Below are 22,750 nucleotides of genomic sequence, written 5' to 3'. Positions count from 1 at the left end.
GCGCAAACTGATTCCGGGCCATAGAGGAGATTAGGGTCTAAAGCCTAAACTCATTATAGTTAACAAAAAAAATATTACAAGAAGCCATAACAGGTTCCTTGATTACATTAACTTCATGAGGTTTAGTATTACGCACACTGGTCTGAAACAAAGCTATCTCAGCCTTATTTATTTCATATAATTTAGCAGAAACATTTAGATTATTACCCTTTGAACAAGTGAAATGTTCAAGAGGATGATTCTTTAAACTCCTGTAACTGCTTGAAGTTCATCCACGGCTTCACCCAAACTTTGGCTTCGAAATTCTTGGCCTGGCCACCTTCGTTTGCTTCAAGAGTTAAGTAGTACATGGTTCCAGCAACCACCTGTTCTCTTGCCTTTACAATCTTCTTGAACTCAAGAACCATGTTCTACACTTACCCGACAAGAAAACAAAACAAAAGTTAATTCAGACAAAGATTCTTGTAACAAGAAAAGAGAGGAATTGAAAACCTCTCTGTTGTTATGTTCTTGAATAGCGAATCGAGCGAGACTCTCGATCTCTCCACTGTTTTGGTTTCCTCGGAGATCATGAACGCCTCCTAAAATCATCGTCTTCTCCGTGGTTTTCTCTATTGATCTGCAACTTCTTGGTTGAATTGTTCGACAGAGAAGGAGGGTTACGATCAAGAACGTAACAGATACGAAAGCTTTTGATTCCATTTTCAGATTCACAAGTTGTGGGTGGCCTCGCCGGTCTCTTTACGTTGTATTGAGGAAGAAAAGTGACAAGTCACGGAACGAGTGACACGTGTCATTAACTGAGAGGGTGAGTGTTTCATTCTTTATATAAGAAAAAAAAAAGAGAAACGACAACATGTGGATTTCTGGAAAATAGAAAAACGGCACGCACTCTAGATGCATTATTTCATACAGAATAACTCCTACTTCTTCTGTTTTCTCAAGGAGTTAATAATTAGTTTGTTGATATCTTGTGAACAAGTAAACTTAACTTGAGTTGCATATATATGATTACATCAGTTACATACTTACATTACAATTGATTTTATACAGAAAATTTTAATGGTAATTAATGCTCAGAATAACATGATACAATATGGGATGAGAAAGAAGAAAAAAATAACAAGTATATTGGACTGGACGGTTTACTCTGCTCGTCTCATAATCCATATGCTTTCTAAGGTATTAAATAGTTAGCCTATGTTCATATGCACACCTTGTTTACCTCTATATAAACACCTTAAAGTTTGTTTTAACCTTTTTGAGATTTTTCATCTTATTGGTTAAGTTTTTTGTTTTTTCTTTGTCTTCTTTTATTATTGTTTTCCTAAACTTGGCACTAGCCTTTTGCTCAGTGCTTCTTGCAAAAGTCTCTGGAAGCTCTCCAGGAACATGTCCCATTGGACTGTTGTCATGTCCCCGAAAGAAACACCTTCTGATTCAGCATGGTGCACACTCATTGATGGGCTCATGCTCCTCATGGTGTTTCCTCTCTTCTTTTCTTTTGCATGTGGTCCTTTGGGAGCCAAAGGTGGTTTAGATACATGAACCTCCACTTCACATTTCACTTCATTTCCTTTGTCAACTACAGTTGCTTTTGCTTTGGTGCAAAGGGTCTCCAACAGACTGAAACTATCTTCACTTCTAGCGAAGTCTCGAGTCATCTTCTCACCTATCTCTGCAAGACAAAGCCCTGAAGCAGCTGCTTGTTTCAAGAAAACGGTGCATACTATAAGGACCCTTATGGCAGATTCAGGCAAAGAGTGTAGTTCACTTCTCAAAAGCTCTGCGTCCTTGAAAGGATCTAGACTAGATATATACTCCAGCTCAGTGTCTGTGAATGGAACCAAAGCTTGAGGCCAGTTAAGCCATTCAAAGTAAGGATCATCTAGACACTCAGGGAGGCATAGACCATGATCTATAGGGACAAGCTCAGCAGTTCCAACTCCCTTGTCTTGTTCACATCTCTTCACTAGCATATTCCCTGCGTGTCTGTCAAGGTTCAACACTCTCACATCAAGTATACCTATCCGATGAACCGAAGCAACCGTGAAGCTTCCTGGACCTAGCTCTCCAGCATCAAAATCATGACACACAAATCTCTGCAAGGAAGCAACCTTATAGGGCACAGAGGAGAAGGCATCGCTGACGTGGAAAGGAACATGTGAGATACTAACCAAAGCTGTTGGTGGAACACTGGAGAAGCCTTGGTAGTCAAGTAAGTAAGCAGCTAACTCTCTTACACCAGTTTCACCAACAGGAATAGAGTGTTTCATACCAGGTTGCCCTAGCCTCAAACTTCCAGACTTTTTAGGGTTGTTTAAAGCTAAAGGCTCCTCATCAACCGGTTTAGCCACAGCAATGTTGTGACCCTTCCCGGTCTGGAGAAGATAGGCACCTCCCAAGCCACTTGGTAAAAGCATAGGCTGGGCTCCAGAGACAATAGCCATTGTTACCTCAGCCACTAGGGCACGAACGGTGGGAACTCTCTGTCCACCAAGAATCTCAATCTGTGGAGCAGCGGTGGCTTTCTTATCTTCCTCCATGTTAGAAGATGCAGCTATAGAGAAGCAAGGAGAAGATACACTTCGGTGGATGTTGTCATCTTGAGGCGTTGGTTTAAAGGATTGAAGGAAGCTGAAGTCAAGATTGGTGAGTGATTGGAGTCTGCATCTTTGTGAGGAACGGTTGAAGTAAGGGAACTTGTCACTGAATGGATCAATAGCCACGGCCATATCCGAGATCAATGTTGGTTTGCAAGTGATGGTTATGGTCGTAGCCAAGCAATTCATGCAAACAACTTGACACTATCTTTTTAAAACCTAGAAGAACTCGTTTTTTTTTAAACCTAGACGATGGTGTGTGCTTTAATTGCGTCGCTTGAATCCATTGTTCCCTTTAAAGTATTCGCTCCTCCAACCATTAATAGCCGCAGTTTTCTGCAAAAAAAAATATATAAAAAAGATGATCACAAAAAAGCCCTAAAAAATCAAGAAGAGGAGGCTGCTTGAAGAACAAGGCATGAGGTTTCTTGAAGAAGAAGGTATACCCTGAATACAGATGAAGGCATTCAGGGAGAGAAAGGCAGGGGGGAGCGTCAGAGAAGCCGACACCGTCACCGGAAAAAAAAAACTTTCTCTCTTTTTTTTTTCCTGAGACTCCCCTCTTTTGGAACGATACTTCTTTTTTTTTCCTCTTTCTTCAACCCTTTATGTTATGCTATAAATGTCTCCTTACTTTATTTACGTTTTAGGTTTTCCCGCGTTTCTCTGATGAAAAAATAATAACAAATTGTTTTGCTAAAAATAAACATAGAAAAGAACTTTCTGAAATAGGTATAAGGCTAAGCTCTTTTTCTCAGGTTAATGTTGTTTAAAACGGAAAACAAACGGTTTTGTTTTGGACAGTAACGTGGTTATGAAGAAATACAGAGTTTATACGTTAAAGATCAAGTTATGTTTGATTATATATTCAAAATATTACATATTTGGTGAGTTTGTTCATTTTTTTGGTCATGTGCATTATTGAAATCTAGAGATAAAGAATTCATATGGCCAACAGGCCAAGTTAAATGATTTTTTTAGAGTTCTCTACACGGATTAATAAATCATGAAATTACATAAGATGAATGTTTTAATAGTTTGAATCTTCAAAAATATAACAGTCTAAGTCAACTATTCGACCCTGTCATCATCTTTAAATCTTTATCATATGCTTTGGACAGTGTTTATTATTATAAAGGTCCAAAAGAAAGTTTGGTAAGTTGCAACTATCCATTTAATCAACAAAAATGTTCCTTTTCAATAAATAATAATTTAAAAGTCTCTTTTTCTGAACCTACCAACTTAGATTCCATGGATAGGAAATACAGGATGCATGCATGCATGTTCTATAAAAATCCAATTCATTTGCCAATAATTCTGCTTCTTTCAATCCAAAAACTAAATAATTATTATCGTTGGTCACTAAGCAACAAGCACATAACGTTAGCACTTTGTCGGGTTCACTACATATATACTTCCACAGCTATCAAAATGGAAGCTATTAGACTATACTTATTATTGTAAGAGACAATCATTGATGAGATTAAAGATCTAAACTCTCATCAAAAAGAGAAAAGGAACCCCAAAAATGAAAAAAAAATGTATTTATAATATAGTACAATTGAAATGTCATATGAAACTTGAGAAGATTAGATAAAAACAGAAAATTTGACAAAAAAAAAAGAAGATAAAAACAGAAAATAATATTTTATTTATTTGAAAATAGATAAAGAAAGAGAAAGAGTCATACTTAAAAACGTTTTCAGACGAAAAGTGACAGCGCGTAGTCATACTTAGACCAATTAGCCCACGAGGAAGTGAGAGGGATCCACAACAGCGATGCACACCCAGAGACCTGACGGCGCGTGGGTTTCAGACGAAAAGTGACAGCGCGTAGTCGCTTCCAACGAATAAGAGGCGGACCAGAGAGTTGTCCAAATAATTTTTAAAAACGTTTTTTCTTTTGTGCACTCTGTTACGATGATGGCGTGAAAGAAAGAGAGAAAGAGAAAGAAAATGATGATCAGTCAAGCGAGCTGTTTTTGGGAAGAGAGACTCAAAAATCACAACAAGACCAAAGGTGTCTGTCTCCTTATCTTCAAGATTGATCATTACATGAAGAAGACATGTTAGTTTAACTTCTTCTTTGTTCTTTTTTTGGCAGATAAGATCCTGACAATGACTAAAGTATGTCCTGAAATGAAAGCAAGAGTGTGTGAAAAATCGGTAGTGTTTGAACCTATTTCAGCAGATGTGAGCTTTGCTTCTAATAGATTTCCATCATACAAGTTAGGACCTGATGATCAGATCATTGATGAGCCTGAAGAAGATGAAAAAGGTCCATCTGTTAAAGATGTCGTTGACAAAGAGACACGAGCTTTGTCAGATCAACACAAGCGTCTTTCAGTTCGTGACCTCGCTTGCAAGTTCGACAAGAACTTAGCTGCAGCTTCTAAACTAGTTGCCGAGGTTCCATCATTATAGTTCCTTCTATTTCTATTTATTTTATTAATCAGGCAGCCGGCCTTGAGATTTTAGGTTCATAAATAATTTAGGTAAAAAATTTAACAAATTTTTAATTATTAAACCGTTTGAGAGCTTTATGTTGATATATATTAATCCGAAAAACAATTTGGAGACTCAAGGCCAATGTTTCACTTGTTATATCCATGACTGGTGTTTTATATGAAATATCAATTAATGTGTATGGAATATTATAGGCAAAGTCGAAGGAGGTGAATTCATTGGAAGGACATGTTATGCTAAAGAAACTTAGAGATGCTTTAGAAGCCATGAGAGGTCGTATGGATGGGCGTAACAAGGACTCAGTAGAAAAAGCAATCTCCATGGTTACTAGCTTCTCTTACTTTTATTTACTCGTAAATATTAAGTTAAATAGGTTTCCAAGCTAAAACTATTTGTTATAAGTGGATTAATCATTCTTACTTTCGATGTGGGAGATTTTGTATCTAATAGTAAAGCAAAATAGTATTTATTGCAGAGTGTAAACAGTTTGTTTTTTGTATTGTAGGTTGAGTCACTAGCCGTTACGTTAACTCAACATGAAGGTGGGCTAATTCAAGAAAGGTTTGAAGTGAAGAAACTTGCAAGCTTCCTCAAGCAGGTAGGTACATAGAAAGTTTTGCTGTAGACTCAGTTCAATTCTAGGTTGATTATACTTCTTTCAACAGCAAACTAAGGCTGATTCATTGTGTTTCTCAGGCTTCAGAAGATGCTAAGAAGTTAGTAAACCAGGAAAGGTCGTTTGCTTGTGCTGAAATCGAGAGTGCAAGGGATCTTGTGATGAGACTTGGTGGGGAATTTAATGAAAGTGAGCGTTGTTCTAAGGCTTCTCAAGATCAAGGACCTGTATGTCTCAAGTTTAAGACTAATCTCTCCTTTCATATGTTTTGTTCTTAAAGTAAAGGACTTATGTAATATCTCAACAGAATGTGGAGAAACTAGTTGAGGAAGTTCAGGAGGCTAGAAGAATCAGACTGATGCATCAACCAACCAAGGTCCAACTACTCATCTTTTTGACAATATAATCCAAATGTTACAATTAACTTCATGATTTGAAATTGGTCACATTTGAAATGTTATAAACTGAGGTGGTATATATCATGTAGGTGATGGGCATGAAACATGAGATTCATGATTTAAAGAGTCAAATTCAAGAGAAGTCAGCATATTCAGTTAAACTTCAAAGAGAGGTATACATTTATATCTTGGCATCTTTCAACATACATATTGCTAGAGCTATCTTTCTCTTAAATCTTAATATATCCACAGATAGGAAGAATCAAGAGAGTGGAAGGGTCCAAGTCATGTCCGTATGTTCTTGATGGTGCACAAAGTCTTGGCTCGTGTCTAAGAATACGTGCCTCCTCAGAGAGTGCTTCAGATGTTTCCAAATGTTCAGTCCAGTGGTACCGTGCAGCATCTGAGTCTAGTCGAAGAGAAGCTATCTCTGGTATTGGCATCCACATATATATAGATTGTTAGCTTTATTAGCTTGAGAAGTTTTCACGTTGTCCATCTCAGGTGCCAACCGATCGGTGTATGCTCCAGAACCGTATGATGTTGGGAGGGTAATACAAGCAGTCGTTCTTTCTAATGCCCAGAAGTTCACTGTTACAACCGATGGTCCTATTAATACTGGTTGGTGTTACAAGAATACTCAATAAAGTTTATATAATGGAGAAATCATCAACAATAATGGCTAATTTGATTACAATTTTCTATAGCTTCTGGCTTGCAATCGCGGGTTGAATCACTCATGCGCAAATCCAACAGTGAATTCACAGTATGGTTACATTTTATGAAGATACAGTCTTGTGTTCTTGTTCTAATGTAAGTTGACATGTTGCACTTAATTTCAGGTGGTTATATCACAGATGAATGGGCAAGAACATGCGTCAAGATCCCACGTTTTTACTGTTGGAAAGACGAGGATAAAGCTGTCCAGAGGATGGATCACAAAGGCCAGAGAAATATATTCAAACTCCATGCAGGTAAAATCTATAGCCTGTGGCTGTTGCTTTTATTCACTCTCTGCCTATTTGGTTTGTATTGAAGCTTCTTTCTTAAATGGTTGGGTAATATTTTGTTTTTCAGATGTGTGGAGTGAGAGACAATGCAAATGTTCCTGCAAAGACATTGTTCTGGCAACCACGAAAGGGTTTAACTTTCTTGCTGACTTTTGAGTCGGAGCAAGAACGTAATGCAGCCATTGTTCTCTCCCGGAAATACGCATATGATTGCAGTGTGAGTAAATCTAACTGAATCCAATATGTTTTCTGATTCTATTCTTGTTAAGCCTTACTTCTCTGAAGATACAGTCACTCTTGTAGAAATTTTCTGTTGTGAGCAACCACTTTTGAAATCATGCAGGTCACTCTGGTTGGTCCAGACGATTAGAGCTTATGATGAAGATATCCTAAAAGTGTTTGCTGCATAGTTTTAGGCAGGAAGCACATTTTGTGTGTGTTTAGTTGGTTGGCATTTTCTTATTTGATTTGATTGGTTTAGTTATTATTAGTGTGAGATTGTAATCAAGTTTTGTTTGTATGTAATAACAGAACAGTGTTTCGTTTATTCAATGATTAATGTAATAAAAATGAAAAAAAAAATATAAAGAATTTGTGTATTAACTTTTCATCATCTGATTTTGCGCACTGAGATTATCTAAAACATTGTAGCTATGTATAAATCTTGATATGTAGCTATGTACATAGTCCCAATCAATATAATGCAGGTCCTTCACTCGAAGTAGCAGATATTCAATGAATCAAATCTTATGCAGTCTCAACCAAATCTATTTACATAGACATGGTTATGTACAAAGGCTTAAATGAATTTGGCTTATCTTGGGGGGTTATCTGTCTTTAGAAAGCAGATATATTCTTGCTGCACCATCTCTCCCCCATTCACAGGATCAAAGCTGCATCTGTAGAAACTGTGAGCCCAATAAAACAAGAGTCAGTACTGAGCATAGATCTGAGGTTGATTATAGTGACATTGATCTGGTTTAAGATTATTGGCTAGTGTGATGGAGCCAACAAAGAATATTCTAAGAGAAATCAGAAAGGGGTTTATTATACCTTCCATCCATGCCGGTGATAGCAACTGTGTTGTGACTGCCAAATGCAGCGAAGAATTGTGTGACTTCTGATACATGGAACTGTGCAAATGACCACTCCGAGCTGAAATACTTTGGTAGAACACCTGCAACAAAGACTCTACATGTTAAGGTAAGAAAGAGGCAATGACTAGTCAAGGTTTCACAGAGCACTCCACAATAGAGGGCAAACGAATAATATTAATGATGCATAAACGGATTAAATGCTACTATAAAGGGCACAGATCTTTGGACTTAGAGCTACTAGATAGTCAAATGTTGCCACCCAATTAGTTTTCACTTTTTAGGAATCAAATAATCTTTTCTTAGGCATTTCATGAGGAAATAATGAACAATCATTTGTAACCTTCTTTTATTCCATAAGCAACTCTAAGAAGCAGCAAGACATCATATTTCATGGGACATTAATCTTTTGCTTACCTCTCATAAAAGACAATGATGAACCGGGATTGGTACCAGTGGCTGGAGAAACAAGGCCTTGCAGAGAATTAGAATAAGTTCCTTGTGTCAGGAGAGCTGCATTTTCACTGGATTGAGAATCCTCCCCAACTACCCTAACTCTAAGAGAGAAAATATGAACAGTCCCCTTGTCGCTTGATACTGCCAGCCACTGCACGTTTGGTGAAAGTGCAATGCTATAAATATCTGCTCTGTCCACTCCTCTTCTTACCTGTAAAGAAACATAGCACGCATTAGTACATTAGCAAGGCAAAGCATTCAGAGAGGAGAGATCAATATTTTTTAGTTTACTCTTACCTCTTGCAAACGAGTTCCGTCCATTGTGTTGAAGATTCTAATCAGTGTCCCCTTTGTACTAGCAGTTGCCAGCAACAGACCATCAAGCGTCAAGGTCATGCACGCAATACTAGCGTCATGCGCATTTATGGTTTGCACCATGTTAAGCCCAAAATGCTCAACTCGAATCTCTCCTCGAAGTAAACCAGGGCAAGCCAAGACAGATGTATCCGAGTGATGAGAAAGGCAGCACAATCCTCTCGGATTCGCGTGAGTTTCAATCTGAAGAAGAAGCCTCAGGTCCACGAAACTGTAGACATATATCTTATGCTCAAGAACAACAACAATCCAATCCCTACTTAACTTCACCGCACGAATCTCAGACCTAAAAGAAAATTCACTGATGCAGCGGCTCTGGTGATCATCCCAGATCAGGACTTTGGTCGAAGGGTACTGAGAGTTAGGTCCACCGCCAACAAGGGCCAAGATGTTGCTCCGGAAAAGCATCTCAACGATTTTGAAACCACCGTTCTTCAGGTCGCGTCTGAAAGTTTCTTTGAAAGGCTCACAGTTGTATATGCGGAAACCATGACTTGTTCCAGCAGCGAAACAACTGGAGTCCTGGTTCCAAGACACAGAAACTAGCTCTGCTTCTTCGGTTTCAGTTGATTCTAACTCTGGACGCAGAAAGGAACTAGAAGTGCTGCTACTTCGAGAGTCATTACCATTATAACCACCTGGTTGCAGGACTCTTTGGGGACTTGAAGCAGTTGAACTCATTTTCTTGGAGCCGTTGAAAAATGCTACACCACTTTCATCTCAGAACCGAGTCTTGAGATATCAAGAAACGCTCAGCGGAAATAAGATTAGAGTGATCTCAATCCCACCAAAACCTGAAAAAGATAGTAACTTTCAAAGTTTAAGCCATGCCAAAACATAGAAAGATCCAAAACCAGAGCAAAGACATTGAAGCAACAAAAGAAAAAGCTTAGACTGATCTTAATCTCACAAAACCTGAAAAAAAGATAGTAAATTTCAAAGTTTAAACCATGCCAAAAACATTAAAAGATCCAAATCAAAACCAGAGCAAAACTCAGCAAAGACAATGCAGCAACACAAGCTTCAAGAAGCTTCATGATCAGCCATGAATGATCAAACCCCATTAAACACATAAACAATCGAATTCAAGATTCATCCTCAATACATTTACTACAGACGGGAAAATTCGCAAACAATACACAGCAAAATCGAGAAAAAAAATTCAAACATTAGCAGCAAAGGAGATTATAAGGATCGTTACCAATTCAGAACGCGAGATCTACGATGAACAAAAAAAAAAGAATTTGAATCTTCAAAGCTTCAATGATGAACAACGACGCTCCAGAGCTTCCTGATCCTTCCTTCCTTCCTGTGTAATTCTCCGGTTTGTTTTTTTTTTTTTTTTTTGGGATGAAGAAACTAAAATGGGCTAATTTTAGGCCTTAGTGGGCCGCCAGCTATTGGCTCTTTAACTGCCATAAGCTGGATTTCACCTGTATGCCGTTTTCTTTAATTCGATAAAACACAGCGTGTCGTTTATGTTTGGTGGGACGACTCGTCGTGCCGTCTGGGATTAAGGCGAAACCTAGACCTAGACCGAGTAGAATAGATTAGATACACACTTGGATAATCTCATAGCTATACGAAAATGTTTAAAAAAAAACAATATTTTTTATAGAAATATAAACCGGACCTGAATACAATTTTGTAGTTTATTTATTGGGTCTTGCATGTTCTATCATCAATTTGTTGCGTAAAGAATCAGTTTACGGACACAAGTATGCTATATATTTATTCAGTCTTGGCAATCAGTACGTAGTGTATAACAATATAAATCTTTATGTCCACAACATTTCATTTTATTGGTCACATAAAAATAAAGTTTTCATTATACTGTATCACCAGATTCATTTATCTATTCTACACTAAACTTTTTGAACAATAGATTTGCATTTCGTTAGAGAAAATGGCTCTTTATACCAAAAATGGAAAAGCACTTTCGAGTCAAACCAATCCATATTTGGAAAAAAGTGATTGGCGGAGGAGGTTTGAACCCCAATACACACTCACTTTGTTCAATGCGCACCAATAGTAAAAGAAAGCTAAAAACCCCAGTTTCCGAGAGAGGGGGACATGGACCAACACTTGGTTCTGTTTGAGATCGACTTTCAGTTAAACTTAAAACTAATCTCATAGTAACAATTCTCTATGGAGTATATATTAACAAACGCAACTTGTTGACAAACGTCGACTTGTACAATTCTTGTATTTCATGATATTGTTTTTTTATGGTCGATCCTTTCCAGAACTGTCTATTACATATGAGCAACATCATAGTCTACATATCTCTAAAAAGGAAAAACTAAATTTTAATATCTAGAAACTCTTAAGTCTTAAAGTTTGCATTTTCAAAACTCTTCTACATATCTCACTAGAAGTTATTTAAAATGATACGTATAGGTTAATTAGTTAATGTGGATTTGTTTATCGGAAAAATAGCTATATACCTAAAGTTCAAGAGAAACATCAAGGTAGATAAATATTACTATTTGGTAATATTATTTCATAAATGAGTTTGGGAATTAGAATTCTCCCAGTATATAACATGTACAAGAACTCTCGAAATACATGAAGCTTAAAACGTGATGGGTTTCGGGAAATTGAAACATGTTTGTTGGCTACACGTAAAAAGATGAAACATTTTGTCCGTAACCGGCCTGAACTAAAGTAATTCCTAAACCCTAATCCATATATTGTTATTTATTCCATTCCTTCGACCAAATGATGCTATGATGATGCCTTTTTCTCTTAAAACTATTGGTTAGTTGGAGATCAGATGAGCTGAATTTTCCATTTATAACCACTTGCTGCGTTTCCATATCTGTATTATTGCAGACACTGCAACACAATTACCTTTGAAGACAATATTAAATACCAACTCGAGATCGTGCACGAGGTCTATATTTTATTTTATAATGCGAGCTTTTTAATGACATTATATACATCCAAACAGTATCAAATTTTATTCTGTTACCGGCTAGATACTCATCATGAATCATGATGCTTCAAGAGATATACGAACCAAATGGAAAATATACAGAATTCTGAAATATATAAAATAAAAAAGTTGAAATCCAACTTTTAAAACCAGAGGAGTAGTCATTTCAAATATAAAATTTATATATTGTCGTCTGAATGCAAACAGCAACGATGTTAAGTTCTGAACCATTCATGCTGCATCTCCAGTCATTGGGAACATAAAATTACAAGTACAAAATTACTTATTTTACAAAATACGAATAAGGCAAGAACACAATCTCTCTCCCTATATTATGTCGTCATTTCAATTCCCAAAACAAGAAGTACACGAGTTTATCTATACACCTTACACTGTGTATATCTATCCATGGGAGAAATTGGCTACTTGTAAATTTGACTATACCTTTAAATACAACACTAGCTAGGGAATAGTTGCTAGATTGTTTGACATCAAATACTAAATCACCGGGTTATATATTAAATTCATTAGAAAGAGGTAAAAGAATGTGAATCTCTATCCAATTCATTGTCATTTTTGAACTTGTGATCAACGTCCTAAAATACAAATCTGTTTTGATAAATTAAAAGATCATGAGAAAATTTGAAACATGTAAATTAAGAAGGAGCTCCCTTCAGTCCAAACACAGATAAAGAGAGATGAAAACATCTCCCGCATCATTCACACAGCCACTGTGGTATAAAATCTCTTTTCTTTTTACCAGAAGTGTTTGGATGGATGAGTCGGCAGATGTTTCTACCCTCTTCTTGTTCTATCCATGACTGGACTGAAAGAATCTCCTTCTATATCTATCTATTTCAGTCTCGCTTCATAGATATATGATTGAAACACTAAAGGGCCACACACTTATAAAAAGCAGGTTTGGGTTCAGTTGATTCTACAGAAGAAAACACAGGCATGGAATATAGTTTCAAGCACATGCACTTACTGGTCATAATGGGCCATCGACAACAAGACAAATGTGACCAACTAAGACAGCCTCCTATGTACTTTAGTTTGAAATGGTATTTGCATGTATTTATAACTGTATAAGCAGTGAAGTAGAATGTTAAATAATGTAAGTATATACATGTATGTATGAATTAACTTACAAGGTTCGGATGCTGAGTGATATGTTTGAAACTTCGCAGAACGAAGCAAGCTTTACTGTACAAGCAAGACCACTGATGGGTCTTGTCAAGAAGAAGCTACCAGGAGAGAGAGAGAGACAAAGGCTGAACTGTTCATCAAACATTGAAATCATACAAACATCATTAATGTTTTTTCTTTTAAAAATATGGAATTGTTTGTGAGTGATGTAAGCCCTGTGCATATGAACAGTGCCCACATTAATTTTAACATTAATAATAACTACTTGAGTAAATATATACATAAGGAAACAGGTCCAAGTGTGAAAAGATTCCACCATAGCCATTGCAGATCATGAGAAGATAAAATAAAATATGTATTGAAAGACTAATTAAACAAACATAATTTTGTCTAACCACTACAAGCTTTGGACCAAGAGATATTCAATCTTCTCAAGAGATCCTCAGTTTATGGAGTGTTTGTGCAAGAGATTTGATTCCAAATCAGAGAGAATATACTTTCTTCAATTAGGGGTAAACAAGAAAAACTCTACAAAAATTAGAAGAAAGTCTCTCTATCAATCATGCATAATTACATAACATATGCCTAAAAAATACTCTTTAGTCATGATCTAGAAAAGGGAAAGAAACCCTAAAACCAGATATGAAAGAGCCTAATTTTTTTTTTTTTTTTGTGGGCAGAAGAAATAGATATTAGATCTAAAGTAAGTCATACATATGGTAATAGAAGATCATCATAAGACGAGCTAGCTAGGTAAAGAAAAACCTAAATCGGGAATGAAAAAAAAAAGAGAGAGACTAGATCTCAAGAACAAAACTAATGATAAAAGTAATGAAAAAGAGAGCTCTTACAGTTAATGGATCTTAATTGAGATTTCACCAGCTTAGATTTTTGTGAGTTTCTGAAAACCCTAGCTAGGTCTTCTTTTGAACCTTCCCAAACCTAGTAGTGCTGAGAGTATAAGTGAAAAAACAGTAATTTATAGAAAAGGGAGAAGTAGCTGTATGTAGCCAGTAGGTATTAGCAAGTGGTGGTTCAAAGAAGGGACAAACAAAAAGAGATGGTGATGATGATGATATATGATGATGATGGTGGTGATGTTGGGTCATTGTCTTTATGGGAGTCAGGGAAAGCTAACTGTTTCTTCATATCTCACCATATCTTACATACATGTATATATGCATATATATATAGAGAGAGAGAGAGATGGTGTCATGGTGACTAGCTTATGTAAAAAAAATTGTGTTGTTTTTCAGGTTTTTGGCTGTAGATATTGAATTTTGATATTCATTAGCCAACTTTTTAAGGTTCTTTAGTTTTTTCTGGATCACATTTAATGAGCGATGTAAGAGCTTGAGAATTTAGATAATGTTTTTAGATAGTTTAGTCTTTTTGTTTATTTATTTATTTTACCTTATTTAAGCTTAGAGTAACGAGTGGACCAGAGATTAAATAGTCCTAGAAATTTGATTGTACATAGAGGATGATTAGTTAGTCCAAGAAAATAACATTATCGTTATCTTTATGCATTCAAGAATCTCGCAAGCTCCTGAACACAAATTCCTCAAAGTGAAAGCGCTATAAACATAAAACATCCCAAGTGTTAATTACTAAGAAGTTCGTAAACCATTCAGTATGTGGTCATTTAATTTACTTCTTGCATATTTGATCATATATATACTCTTTTAGTGAATACTAGTTACTAAGCTACTCACAAGTTAGGCCATAACAAAGATAATCACACATTTTGTCGATTGTATGATGATACTCACACATATATCAACAATCACATATTTAAAAATGTATTCAATCAATTCAGTATTATGTAAAAGATTCATCTGAAAAAGAAAATTAAAAAAGTTGGATATTGTATGTTGAGAATTGATAGTCACATATATATACATAGGTAAAAAAGTAAAATAGTAATAGAAGTCTCGTTACCCCATTCAACCAAAAAGATATAAGTGGGTGTGCTATTCATACAACACTGTCCCAGTTTAGATATAAAAGATCACATAGTCCATCTCGGAGCAGTACCCACCACTCTCATTCGGTGAAAAAAGGAAAACAACCACAAGAAGAGATCGTAATACCTATTTTACCCCTGCCAACCTGTCATCTGCGGACCGACCAGAATAGTAGTGGGCATGGAGCTTTGAACTCTTTTGAAACTTTGTGGGCCCTTTGTGTACCGCTTGTCTCTTCGTTCAAGAAGACCCGATAAGTAAAAAGGGCATTCACCCGACCCGGTAATTGAAATTTGTATCCAACCGAGCTGACTCGGTAAGTAAAAAATCATCCACCCGAACCAAACCGGAATGTAAAAATGGAATCCACTGTCCAAAACCGAAGCGGGTCAATTAAACTCAACTCGGATTATCTGGCCGATCCGGCCTATCTTTCTTGGATTCGATCACCAACGTCAGAAGCAAGCTCCGGAAAGAGTGAAATTTGAAGAATGACAGCTGGCAGACGTTCATTGGTTGATCATTAAAGTCGTTACAAGTAGTTATAGAAGAAACATAGTATAAAACAGAGACATTGTAATCTTTTTTCATCCAAACGAAACCATTGTAAACTTTTCTCAAGTCTAATACAATTCTCTTGGTGTTCTCTTTGAAGATCCTTCTCTCTTCGAGATATTCTGCAGGTGAGCTAAGGTTCTTTGTTAATTCAACTTTTGCTAGGTACCGTGAGGCTATAGGGTTGCACATTGATGCGTTTTGGAAAAAGAATAGTCTTGTTTTGTTTGGAGCTGGTGGTGTTTTTGTATGTTTGGAGGATTATGTTTGGAATTGCAAGCACATTTGTTGGTCTCTCAGAGGGCACGGCCAAGTATAGGTTTCTAGCTCTCTCCTCAGCCATAGTAGCTTTTTCTGTAAGTTTTGCTGTTTATCTGCTTTCATTGTTTGCTCGATTTCTTAGGACTGTGCAATACATTCCCGGTTGGTTTTGGAAACTACTGTTATATGCAATGATATTGGTTTGGTTTCACCTGGACTTGAGCTGTAGGAAGGTTCTGCTAGTAGTAGTAATGCAGTATATTTTTTATGCATGGCTATTCGGTTTTGGTTATATAGATTTAAGAACTGTTTGGGTATTTATAAATTTTGGTTTGATTTTGGTTTGGTTCGGACAGTAAAGTTGGGGACCAGCTAATATCCAAAAAAATCTGGGTCCAATTTGATTCCTGATTTTTGGGTAATTTTGGATAATATGATTAAAAATCGAATAATTTGGGGTTTTCAAGTTAGACATCTGGTTGTTTAGAAAAAAATCTTGTGCAATTCAGATCATTTTAAATACTTGAATAACAAAATATTCTGATAATTCGGCTTTTCGGATAGTTCGGTTTATAAATGTGCCCAAACCTAGTTTATAGGATGCAAAAATTGCTATATGAGATGGTTTTGTTTGCTGTGACACTCTCCTACTATCATATCATAAGAAATCACTCCTTATTTTCTATTGATAAGGACTATACCACTTTCTAGTGACTTCTTATGATATGATAGTAGGAGAATGTCACAGCAAGCGTTGCTTACGAGCTTATGTGATGTCAGGTAGTGGCATTACATTCAAGAAATTCAAGCCAACAGTTTAGAGCAAGCGTTGCTTTCTCCTATTCCCTGTTCAAGGTTCTGAGAGAAAGGGACTTGTTACCGCCGAAATTAAGAAGAAAGGCCAGGGTTTACCTTTCTCTACTTCACACTTCTCCTTTTTTATACAACCTTCTCATGTGTGTGAGTGGTGAGTTTCTCATTAATCAATCTTCTGGTTTTGTTTCCTCAGTATGAAGAAGGGTACAAAGTCGGTGGTGATTTAATCTCTGTGTTAAGAGACCCTGTTGTAAAGCCATGACAGCAACCAAGGAGTTTGATAATCTTGATAGTATCGAAGAGGGAGAAGACGCTGAAAGAGAACTTCAAGAAGCTGAAAGAAAGCACCGTGAAGAGATTGAGAAGCTCGAGAAAGAGAGCTCTTAATTCGTTTTTTTTTTCATCTTCTCTGGTAAACGTTTCTTCACATCTTCAATATCTCATCAGTGGATATAATAAGAACAACACATGACGACTTATAAAATTCAGAATACATCATCAAACCAGAATAATGCAGAATATATCATGTTTGAATATTATTTTTTATTCCTAGTTTTGAGAGAGAGTACATAATTCATGTTGAATTAAATTTAAGATTAATTAGTGGACACATGACGACTTATAAAATTTGTCCTACAGCAACAGAAAGGATTTTTCCTTTCCCTTGGTACACAAACTCCCCCCAATTTGAATCCGAGAGATTCACAATGAGCAGTGCAATCCTTGTCCTTAGGACAAGTGCCATAATCATGTGGTTCACAGTCTTTCTCACCTGTTTAGCTCATAAAAGTTAATAACATATATTTTTGATCAAAAAAGTTAATAATATTTTAAAATAAGAAAAGAATACAATATACTAATAACTTGCAATAACATAAAAATATAAAACGCAAATAAAGACAAAACATCTTGCATCTACTGATTCTTATTTAAAATATTTTTTTGGGATTTTAAGATAAAGATTTATTTTGTTGAAAGGGTTTAAAAGATAATACCTGAAACTCTAGAGATAAATGTGAGAGTAAGCATAACCATCAACAAAGGTAGTAAAAGAGATGCAAATGTCTTGGTTGCCATTAGTTATGTTTTTATATGTTGCACCAACTTTTTATCTTGATGTCTTCATGCAAAGAAAATGAAACATACAGAAAAGTAAAATATTCAATTTCGACATTAGAATAAATTTCTGTATAAAAGAGATGCAAGTTTTTGGGGGAAATGCTTACAATGAGTTTGAACTGGCTATAAAAGTTCTTGGCTTTTATATTTTAATATTTTATCTTCCTGCTTATTATGAACTGATCATTGTAATGCAAGTGCTATATATATATATACACAAACTTCCGTATCTCTTATAAAGCATATTATCTGATTTTTCCATATGAAAAACTTTGAACGTAAATTTGTTCAACAAAATTATTATTTACAATATAATAAAATTGTTTAGCTATTTTGGCTGTTTCATAACAAGACCAGGACTGTAGTTATTATTTCCTCAGTTTCTATTTTATAAGAGGTGTATTCAATTTAGGATCTGAAAAGATTTGAATATTAATGAATTTACATGATTTTATGAAGAGAAAAAGACTAAGATAGCACCAAACCAAGTTTTTGTTCTCAAAGTAGCACTCAAGGCTCAAAGTCACAAAAATAAGTTTCATTAAAGAAGTAAATATACACTTATACCCCTTGGGTTAATTAATCCAAACCTTAGGGTTTAGAGTTAAGGGGTGGGGTTTTGGAATTAGGGTTTAAAATTTTATAAAAATAAATACTAAAATAAAAAATAAAAATTTTAAAAACAGTTTCAAAAAGTATTTTTAAATTATAAAAAGAAAATTTGAAAAAAAAATAAAAAATAATTTCGAAAAAAAAAATTTCAAAAAAAAAATTTCAAAAAAAAATTTATAAAAATTTCGAATCTGAAAACACATAATCTGAAACTATAAAAAAAATTTCTTTTTTTTATTTTATTTTTTTTATTTATTTTTGTTTGTTTATTTAATTTTAAACCAAGGGTATAAGGGATACTTACCCTTTAATAAATGTCATTTTTGTGACTTTCTCCTTCTAGTGCTATTTTTGAGACATAAACTTCAAAAGGTGCTATTATTGACAATTGCCCTTTTATGAATTTGGTGATTAGGGAAAACTACTATATTTTATTATTAAAATTCTTTGAAAATTCTTTTTTCTTCTTGCCAACATTTTTTCACTCACTAAAAAATATAAGATCCATATTATTTTATATTTAACTAGCTATAATTTATACCTATCCCTTAATATCACTAATTGTTTTTAAAAATTATTTAAAATACTTCTAAAAGCAATGAGTCTTAATTATTGTTTTTAATTTTATAGTTAGTCATTTGATTTTCATTGAGTGGGTGTACAATTATTATCTTTGAATCAATTATATTAGTTATTTTCCATTTGATTGTGCTTAATGAGTTTTACAATCCTGATTTTGTTCCAATAATTTTATCTCGTTTTCTTTTCATGAAATTCGTTTTCCTGATTTTTTTATTTAAAAAAAATTGAAAAAAATGAAGAAAAAATGAGCAAATATAGTAATATTCATAATCTCTTTGACATTCATTCATTGTCACTTGCGTTTGTCGACTTATGAATTTTTAGTATTCAAATTCTTTAGCAAAGCTTTCACTAAAATGGAATAACGATTTTGTTATATTTATAAATTGGTATTTTCAATTAGTTGTAATAAACTAATTAATATGCATATACAGAGAAAAGATAGTGATGTGTTTCCTAATATTCTGTTTAAGGAATAACAAAATTGTATTGAGATTAGTGGTTACTGCTTAGCAAATAATTTACTGTTAAATCTATAGCTTATAATTTCAAAAGAAATGTAAAACATATACAAATAGAGATATTAATTTTTAGAACTACTTCATTACATGTTAAATATGCTGAAAATATTTTTTGAACAAGGTCTAAAAATAATTTGGGAGGGCATTGGTTTAGAACTTCCGTTATATGCAATGACATTGGTTTGGTTTCACCTGGATGTAATCTGTAGGAACATTCTGCTAGTAGTTATGGGTGCTCAGTGCCGGCTCTGAGCATGTGCTCAGGGTGCATTTGCACTGGGTCTCCCTTTTGTCTTTCATTTTTACAAGGAAATTAGGACCCTATTTTATAAAAAGCACATATTTTTGGGTATTCTTTTAAAGTTTAATAATAGTAGAACTAAAATTTTGAAAGAAAAAAGTTATTCAGCAGTAGGCCCAAATATACTCTAAAGGCTTCACTGGTTCAAACGCAGCGGTTGCGGTTGCGAGAGTTTGTGGATGCGGACGGTTGCGGTTTCTAGCGGTTTTAAGAGATTTGTACGATTGGTACTGCGGTTAAAAATTGGTGCATTTGCGGGTGACTTATGACTGGTTAACTACCAAATGCGGTAACAGTCAAATAATAAATTAACAATATTTGCATTTAATATATTTATAAAAATATCAAAAATCATAAAATTTTAATAAATATACAATTTATATTTAGAAAGTTATAATTTTAACTTTTGAAAATTTATTGAAATTGTTTTTATTATAAAATTTTATAATATTAATTAAAATATAATAGATATATTTTAATATTTTCATAATTTCAATTTTAAATTTTTTATTAAATATTTTTACTTTTGTATAATATATTGTTTTGTAAAAAAGAAAAAAAATTTACCCTCCCGCAACCGCCCGCAACCGCAAACGCTAGCTGGAGCCAGCTTTTGAATTTATGAGATTCGGAGCGGTTTGAAGCGGTTTAGAGCGATTTGAATGATTGTTGCAAACCACCGACAACCGCTACCAACCGCACAAGCTGCGTTTGCGGGAAAACCAGTCGCCCCTGTGGGTGCTCCCCTCTGTCAGGATCAGATTTACGAGCTTATGTGATGTCAGGTGGTGGCATAATATTCAAGAAGTTCAAGCCAACAATTAGGAGCAAGCGTTTCTTTCTCATGTTCCATGTTCAAGGTTCTGAGAGAAAGGGACTTGTTAGTGTCGAAGTTAAGAAGAAGAAAGGCCAGGTTTTTACCTTTCTGTACTCCACACTTCTCCCTTTTTATGCAACCTTCTCATGTGTTTTGGATAGTGATTAGCCTTGTAGAAGTTTAGTTGCTTGGATGTTAGCTAGAGGTCTATTATGTCTAGCCTAGGACTGAATGTAGCAGATTAGAGCTTCTGCGAGTTGGTTAGAGACTAGTTAATAAGGATGTGGATATCCTATGTTTTAGTTGGGCATTAGGTTTTGAGTGGTGAGTCTCTCATTAATCAATCTTTTGGTTTGTTTCCTCAGTATGATATGAAGCTTTTGGCCGTGGATATACCAATGGTATCTGGTCCTGACCAACGGTTACTTCTGATTGGCGATGAAGAAAGGGTACAAAGTCGGTGGTGGTTTAATCTCTTGTGCTAAGAGACCCTGTTGTGAAAGCGGGAGCAACTAAGGAGTAAGGAGTTTGATAGTCTTGACAGTATTGAAGAGGAAGAATTGCGCTGGAAGAGAACTTCAAGAAGCTGAAAGAAAGCACCGTGAAGAGATTGAGAAGCTCGAGAAAGAGAGCTCTTAATTCGTTATTTTCCTTCTTCCCTGGAAAACGTTTCTTCACATCTTCATTACGTCATCAGTGGATATAATAAGAACAACACGTTTCTTCACGACTTATAAAATTCAGAATACATCATCAAACCAGAATAATGCAGAATATATCATGTTTGAATATTATTTTTTATTCCTAGTTTCGAGAGAGAGTACATAATTTCATATTGAATTAAATTTAAGATTAATTAGTGGACACATGACGACTTATAAAATTTAAGAATCTCATCCTAAACTTCTTCTCTCCCAATAACCATTTCTTTCTTGCGACTTTTTGAGCAATAGTCACAACTTACTGTTATTTCGTGATTTCCGGCCGGCGTCGGCTCCGACGTCGGCTGTACTCTTCCTTCTATTTTGTTGTTTTCTTTGTTTTACGTTTGTTTTCTAATTAGCGATGGATATGTCGCTTTCTTTTTCAATTATCATTCTCTTTGTTTCTCCAAATGAGAGTTTTTGTCCGACCCTGATCCAACAAACTTTGAATTATTGTGTCGGCTGTCATTATTTTACTTTTGAAACCTTTTGTTTTCAATTGAGATTTGCTTTTCCTGGATGGATTTGGGATCCAGGGATAGTTGATTTTGATTTTACAAATGGTGGGATGGAATTTTGGCATGACATCTCTAATTTCAGAGTGGAAGAGACGACGTTTAATTCTGGTGGAATCCATGGCAAAGATGTAGAGGTCTTTTTCTTATTGGCTACACAAAATCACCACGAATGGAGTACCCCGAATGTTATGGCATGGCGTTTACAAAAAGCAAAGAAGGAATCTCAAACAGAAAACTTTGCGTATGTGGATGTGGGCCCACATCATGTGGCGTCATCTTGCTATTATTTTGCTAAGTGTGCGATTTTGGTATGGAGGGGCGTGAAGTATGATATAAAGGAGTGTTATTCAGTGTTCTTACTACCAATAAAGAACCATAAGATGCTGTCATGCTGAAGAATCATTATTTGAAGAGGAATGAAGAATTTCTGATACACTTAAGCGATGAAGATATGTTGAAGATATGGCTTTATTGGGCTCAAAGCAAAAAAAATTCAATGCCATGGATAGTTACAACAAAGCATGTTATCTCCTACAGCGGAAGTGTTTGGAATGGATTGCGATGTAACAGATGGATCGCATCCAATGATCTTCTTAGAGAAAAAAGGCATTTACTCACAAGAATTGAGAGCCACAAGCAAGATCTTACAAGACCAAGAACAAAGTGGAGAAAGCTAGCGAATCAGTCTGTCCTACGAATGCGCTAGGAAGCATCGTGTTACTGCTATCTCTATTATAAGTTCTTATTAACAACATGTTTTATGTAATTTATGATTCATGTAATATGTTACATTGATTTGATATCAATAAAGTTAAGACGTTAAAAAAAAAATCAGAATACATCATCAAACCAGAATAATACAGAATATATCA

At 35.2% G+C, this 22,750-nt stretch overlaps 4 protein-coding genes and 1 long non-coding RNA gene across 6 annotated transcripts; 2 read left to right on the top strand and 3 right to left on the bottom strand.

Moving 5' to 3' along the window:
- Positions 1-23: 23 nt before the first annotated feature.
- Positions 24-753, bottom strand: LOC103865847 (cysteine proteinase inhibitor 3). The gene is made up of 2 exons (XM_009143699.3): positions 493-753; positions 24-410 (listed from the first exon to the last, which is right to left on the bottom strand). The coding sequence occupies exons 1-2, from the start codon at positions 700-702 to the stop codon at positions 228-230; spliced, it is 393 nt and encodes a 130-aa protein (XP_009141947.1). The 5' UTR covers positions 703-753; the 3' UTR covers positions 24-227.
- Positions 754-982: 229 nt separating this feature from the next.
- On the bottom strand, positions 983-4,251 carry LOC103865846 (phosphatidylinositol 4-kinase gamma 1). The gene is made up of 2 exons (XM_033289956.1): positions 3,050-4,251; positions 983-2,939 (listed from the first exon to the last, which is right to left on the bottom strand). The coding sequence occupies exon 2, from the start codon at positions 2,790-2,792 to the stop codon at positions 1,317-1,319; it is 1,476 nt and encodes a 491-aa protein (XP_033145847.1). The 5' UTR covers positions 2,793-2,939; positions 3,050-4,251; the 3' UTR covers positions 983-1,316.
- A 228-nt stretch (positions 4,252-4,479) lies between these two features.
- Positions 4,480-7,698, top strand: LOC103865845 (stomatal closure-related actin-binding protein 2). Its single transcript, XM_009143697.3, has 13 exons — positions 4,480-4,623; positions 4,708-5,012; positions 5,264-5,392; positions 5,575-5,667; positions 5,766-5,912; positions 5,993-6,061; positions 6,173-6,256; positions 6,336-6,516; positions 6,588-6,704; positions 6,791-6,849; positions 6,926-7,057; positions 7,161-7,310; positions 7,437-7,698. Exons 1-13 carry the CDS (start codon positions 4,560-4,562, stop codon positions 7,461-7,463), a joined length of 1,557 nt encoding a protein of 518 aa, XP_009141945.2. The 5' UTR covers positions 4,480-4,559; the 3' UTR covers positions 7,464-7,698.
- On the bottom strand, positions 7,674-14,189 carry LOC103865844 (autophagy-related protein 18c). Of its 2 annotated transcripts, XM_033289959.1 has the most exons (6): positions 13,957-14,189; positions 10,220-13,235; positions 8,941-9,812; positions 8,605-8,854; positions 8,147-8,284; positions 7,727-8,001 (listed from the first exon to the last, which is right to left on the bottom strand). In XM_033289959.1, exons 3-6 carry the CDS (start codon positions 9,697-9,699, stop codon positions 7,973-7,975), a joined length of 1,176 nt encoding a protein of 391 aa, XP_033145850.1. In that variant the 5' UTR covers positions 9,700-9,812; positions 10,220-13,235; positions 13,957-14,189; the 3' UTR covers positions 7,727-7,972. The 2 variants fall into 2 exon arrangements, with proteins under 2 accessions (XP_009141942.1, XP_033145850.1); XM_009143694.3 differs by lacking the exon at positions 13,957-14,189 and having other exon boundaries at positions 7,674-8,001; positions 8,147-8,270; positions 10,220-10,374.
- A 276-nt stretch (positions 14,190-14,465) lies between these two features.
- Positions 14,466-17,748, top strand: LOC103865839. The gene is made up of 2 exons (XR_004457407.1): positions 14,466-16,794; positions 16,898-17,748. It is a non-coding gene; the product is annotated as an uncharacterized LOC103865839 (long non-coding RNA).
- Positions 17,749-22,750: the final 5,002 nt, after the last annotated feature.

The sequence above is a fragment of the Brassica rapa genome, chromosome A04, assembly GCF_000309985.2.
Source record: "Brassica rapa cultivar Chiifu-401-42 chromosome A04, CAAS_Brap_v3.01, whole genome shotgun sequence".
NCBI lineage: Eukaryota > Viridiplantae > Streptophyta > Magnoliopsida > Brassicales > Brassicaceae > Brassica > Brassica rapa.
The sequence above is the reverse complement of the archived record's forward strand: the minus strand, read 5'-3'. Positions and strand labels throughout refer to the sequence as shown.

Coding starts and splice junctions, on each gene's coding strand:
- LOC103865847 (XM_009143699.3), bottom strand. CDS start 702: ATGGAATCAAAAGCTTTCGTATCTGTTACGTTCTTGATCGTAACCCTC. Junction 411..492: donor AAGAACATAACAACAGAGAG/GTTTTCAATTCC, acceptor GGGTAAGTGTAG/AACATGGTTCTTGAGTTCAA.
- LOC103865846 (XM_033289956.1), bottom strand. CDS start 2,792: ATGAATTGCTTGGCTACGACCATAACCATCACTTGCAAACCAACATTG.
- LOC103865845 (XM_009143697.3), top strand. CDS start 4,560: ATGATGATCAGTCAAGCGAGCTGTTTTTGGGAAGAGAGACTCAAAAAT. Junction 4,624..4,707: donor AAATCACAACAAGACCAAAG/GTGTCTGTCTCC, acceptor TTTTTTTGGCAG/ATAAGATCCTGACAATGACT. Junction 5,668..5,765: donor TTGCAAGCTTCCTCAAGCAG/GTAGGTACATAG, acceptor TGTGTTTCTCAG/GCTTCAGAAGATGCTAAGAA.
- LOC103865844 (XM_009143694.3), bottom strand. CDS start 9,699: ATGAGTTCAACTGCTTCAAGTCCCCAAAGAGTCCTGCAACCAGGTGGT. Junction 8,855..8,940: donor ACGGAACTCGTTTGCAAGAG/GTAAGAGTAAAC, acceptor GTTTCTTTACAG/GTAAGAAGAGGAGTGGACAG. Junction 8,271..8,604: donor ATCATTGTCTTTTATGAGAG/GTAAGCAAAAGA, acceptor TCTTTGTTGCAG/GTGTTCTACCAAAGTATTTC.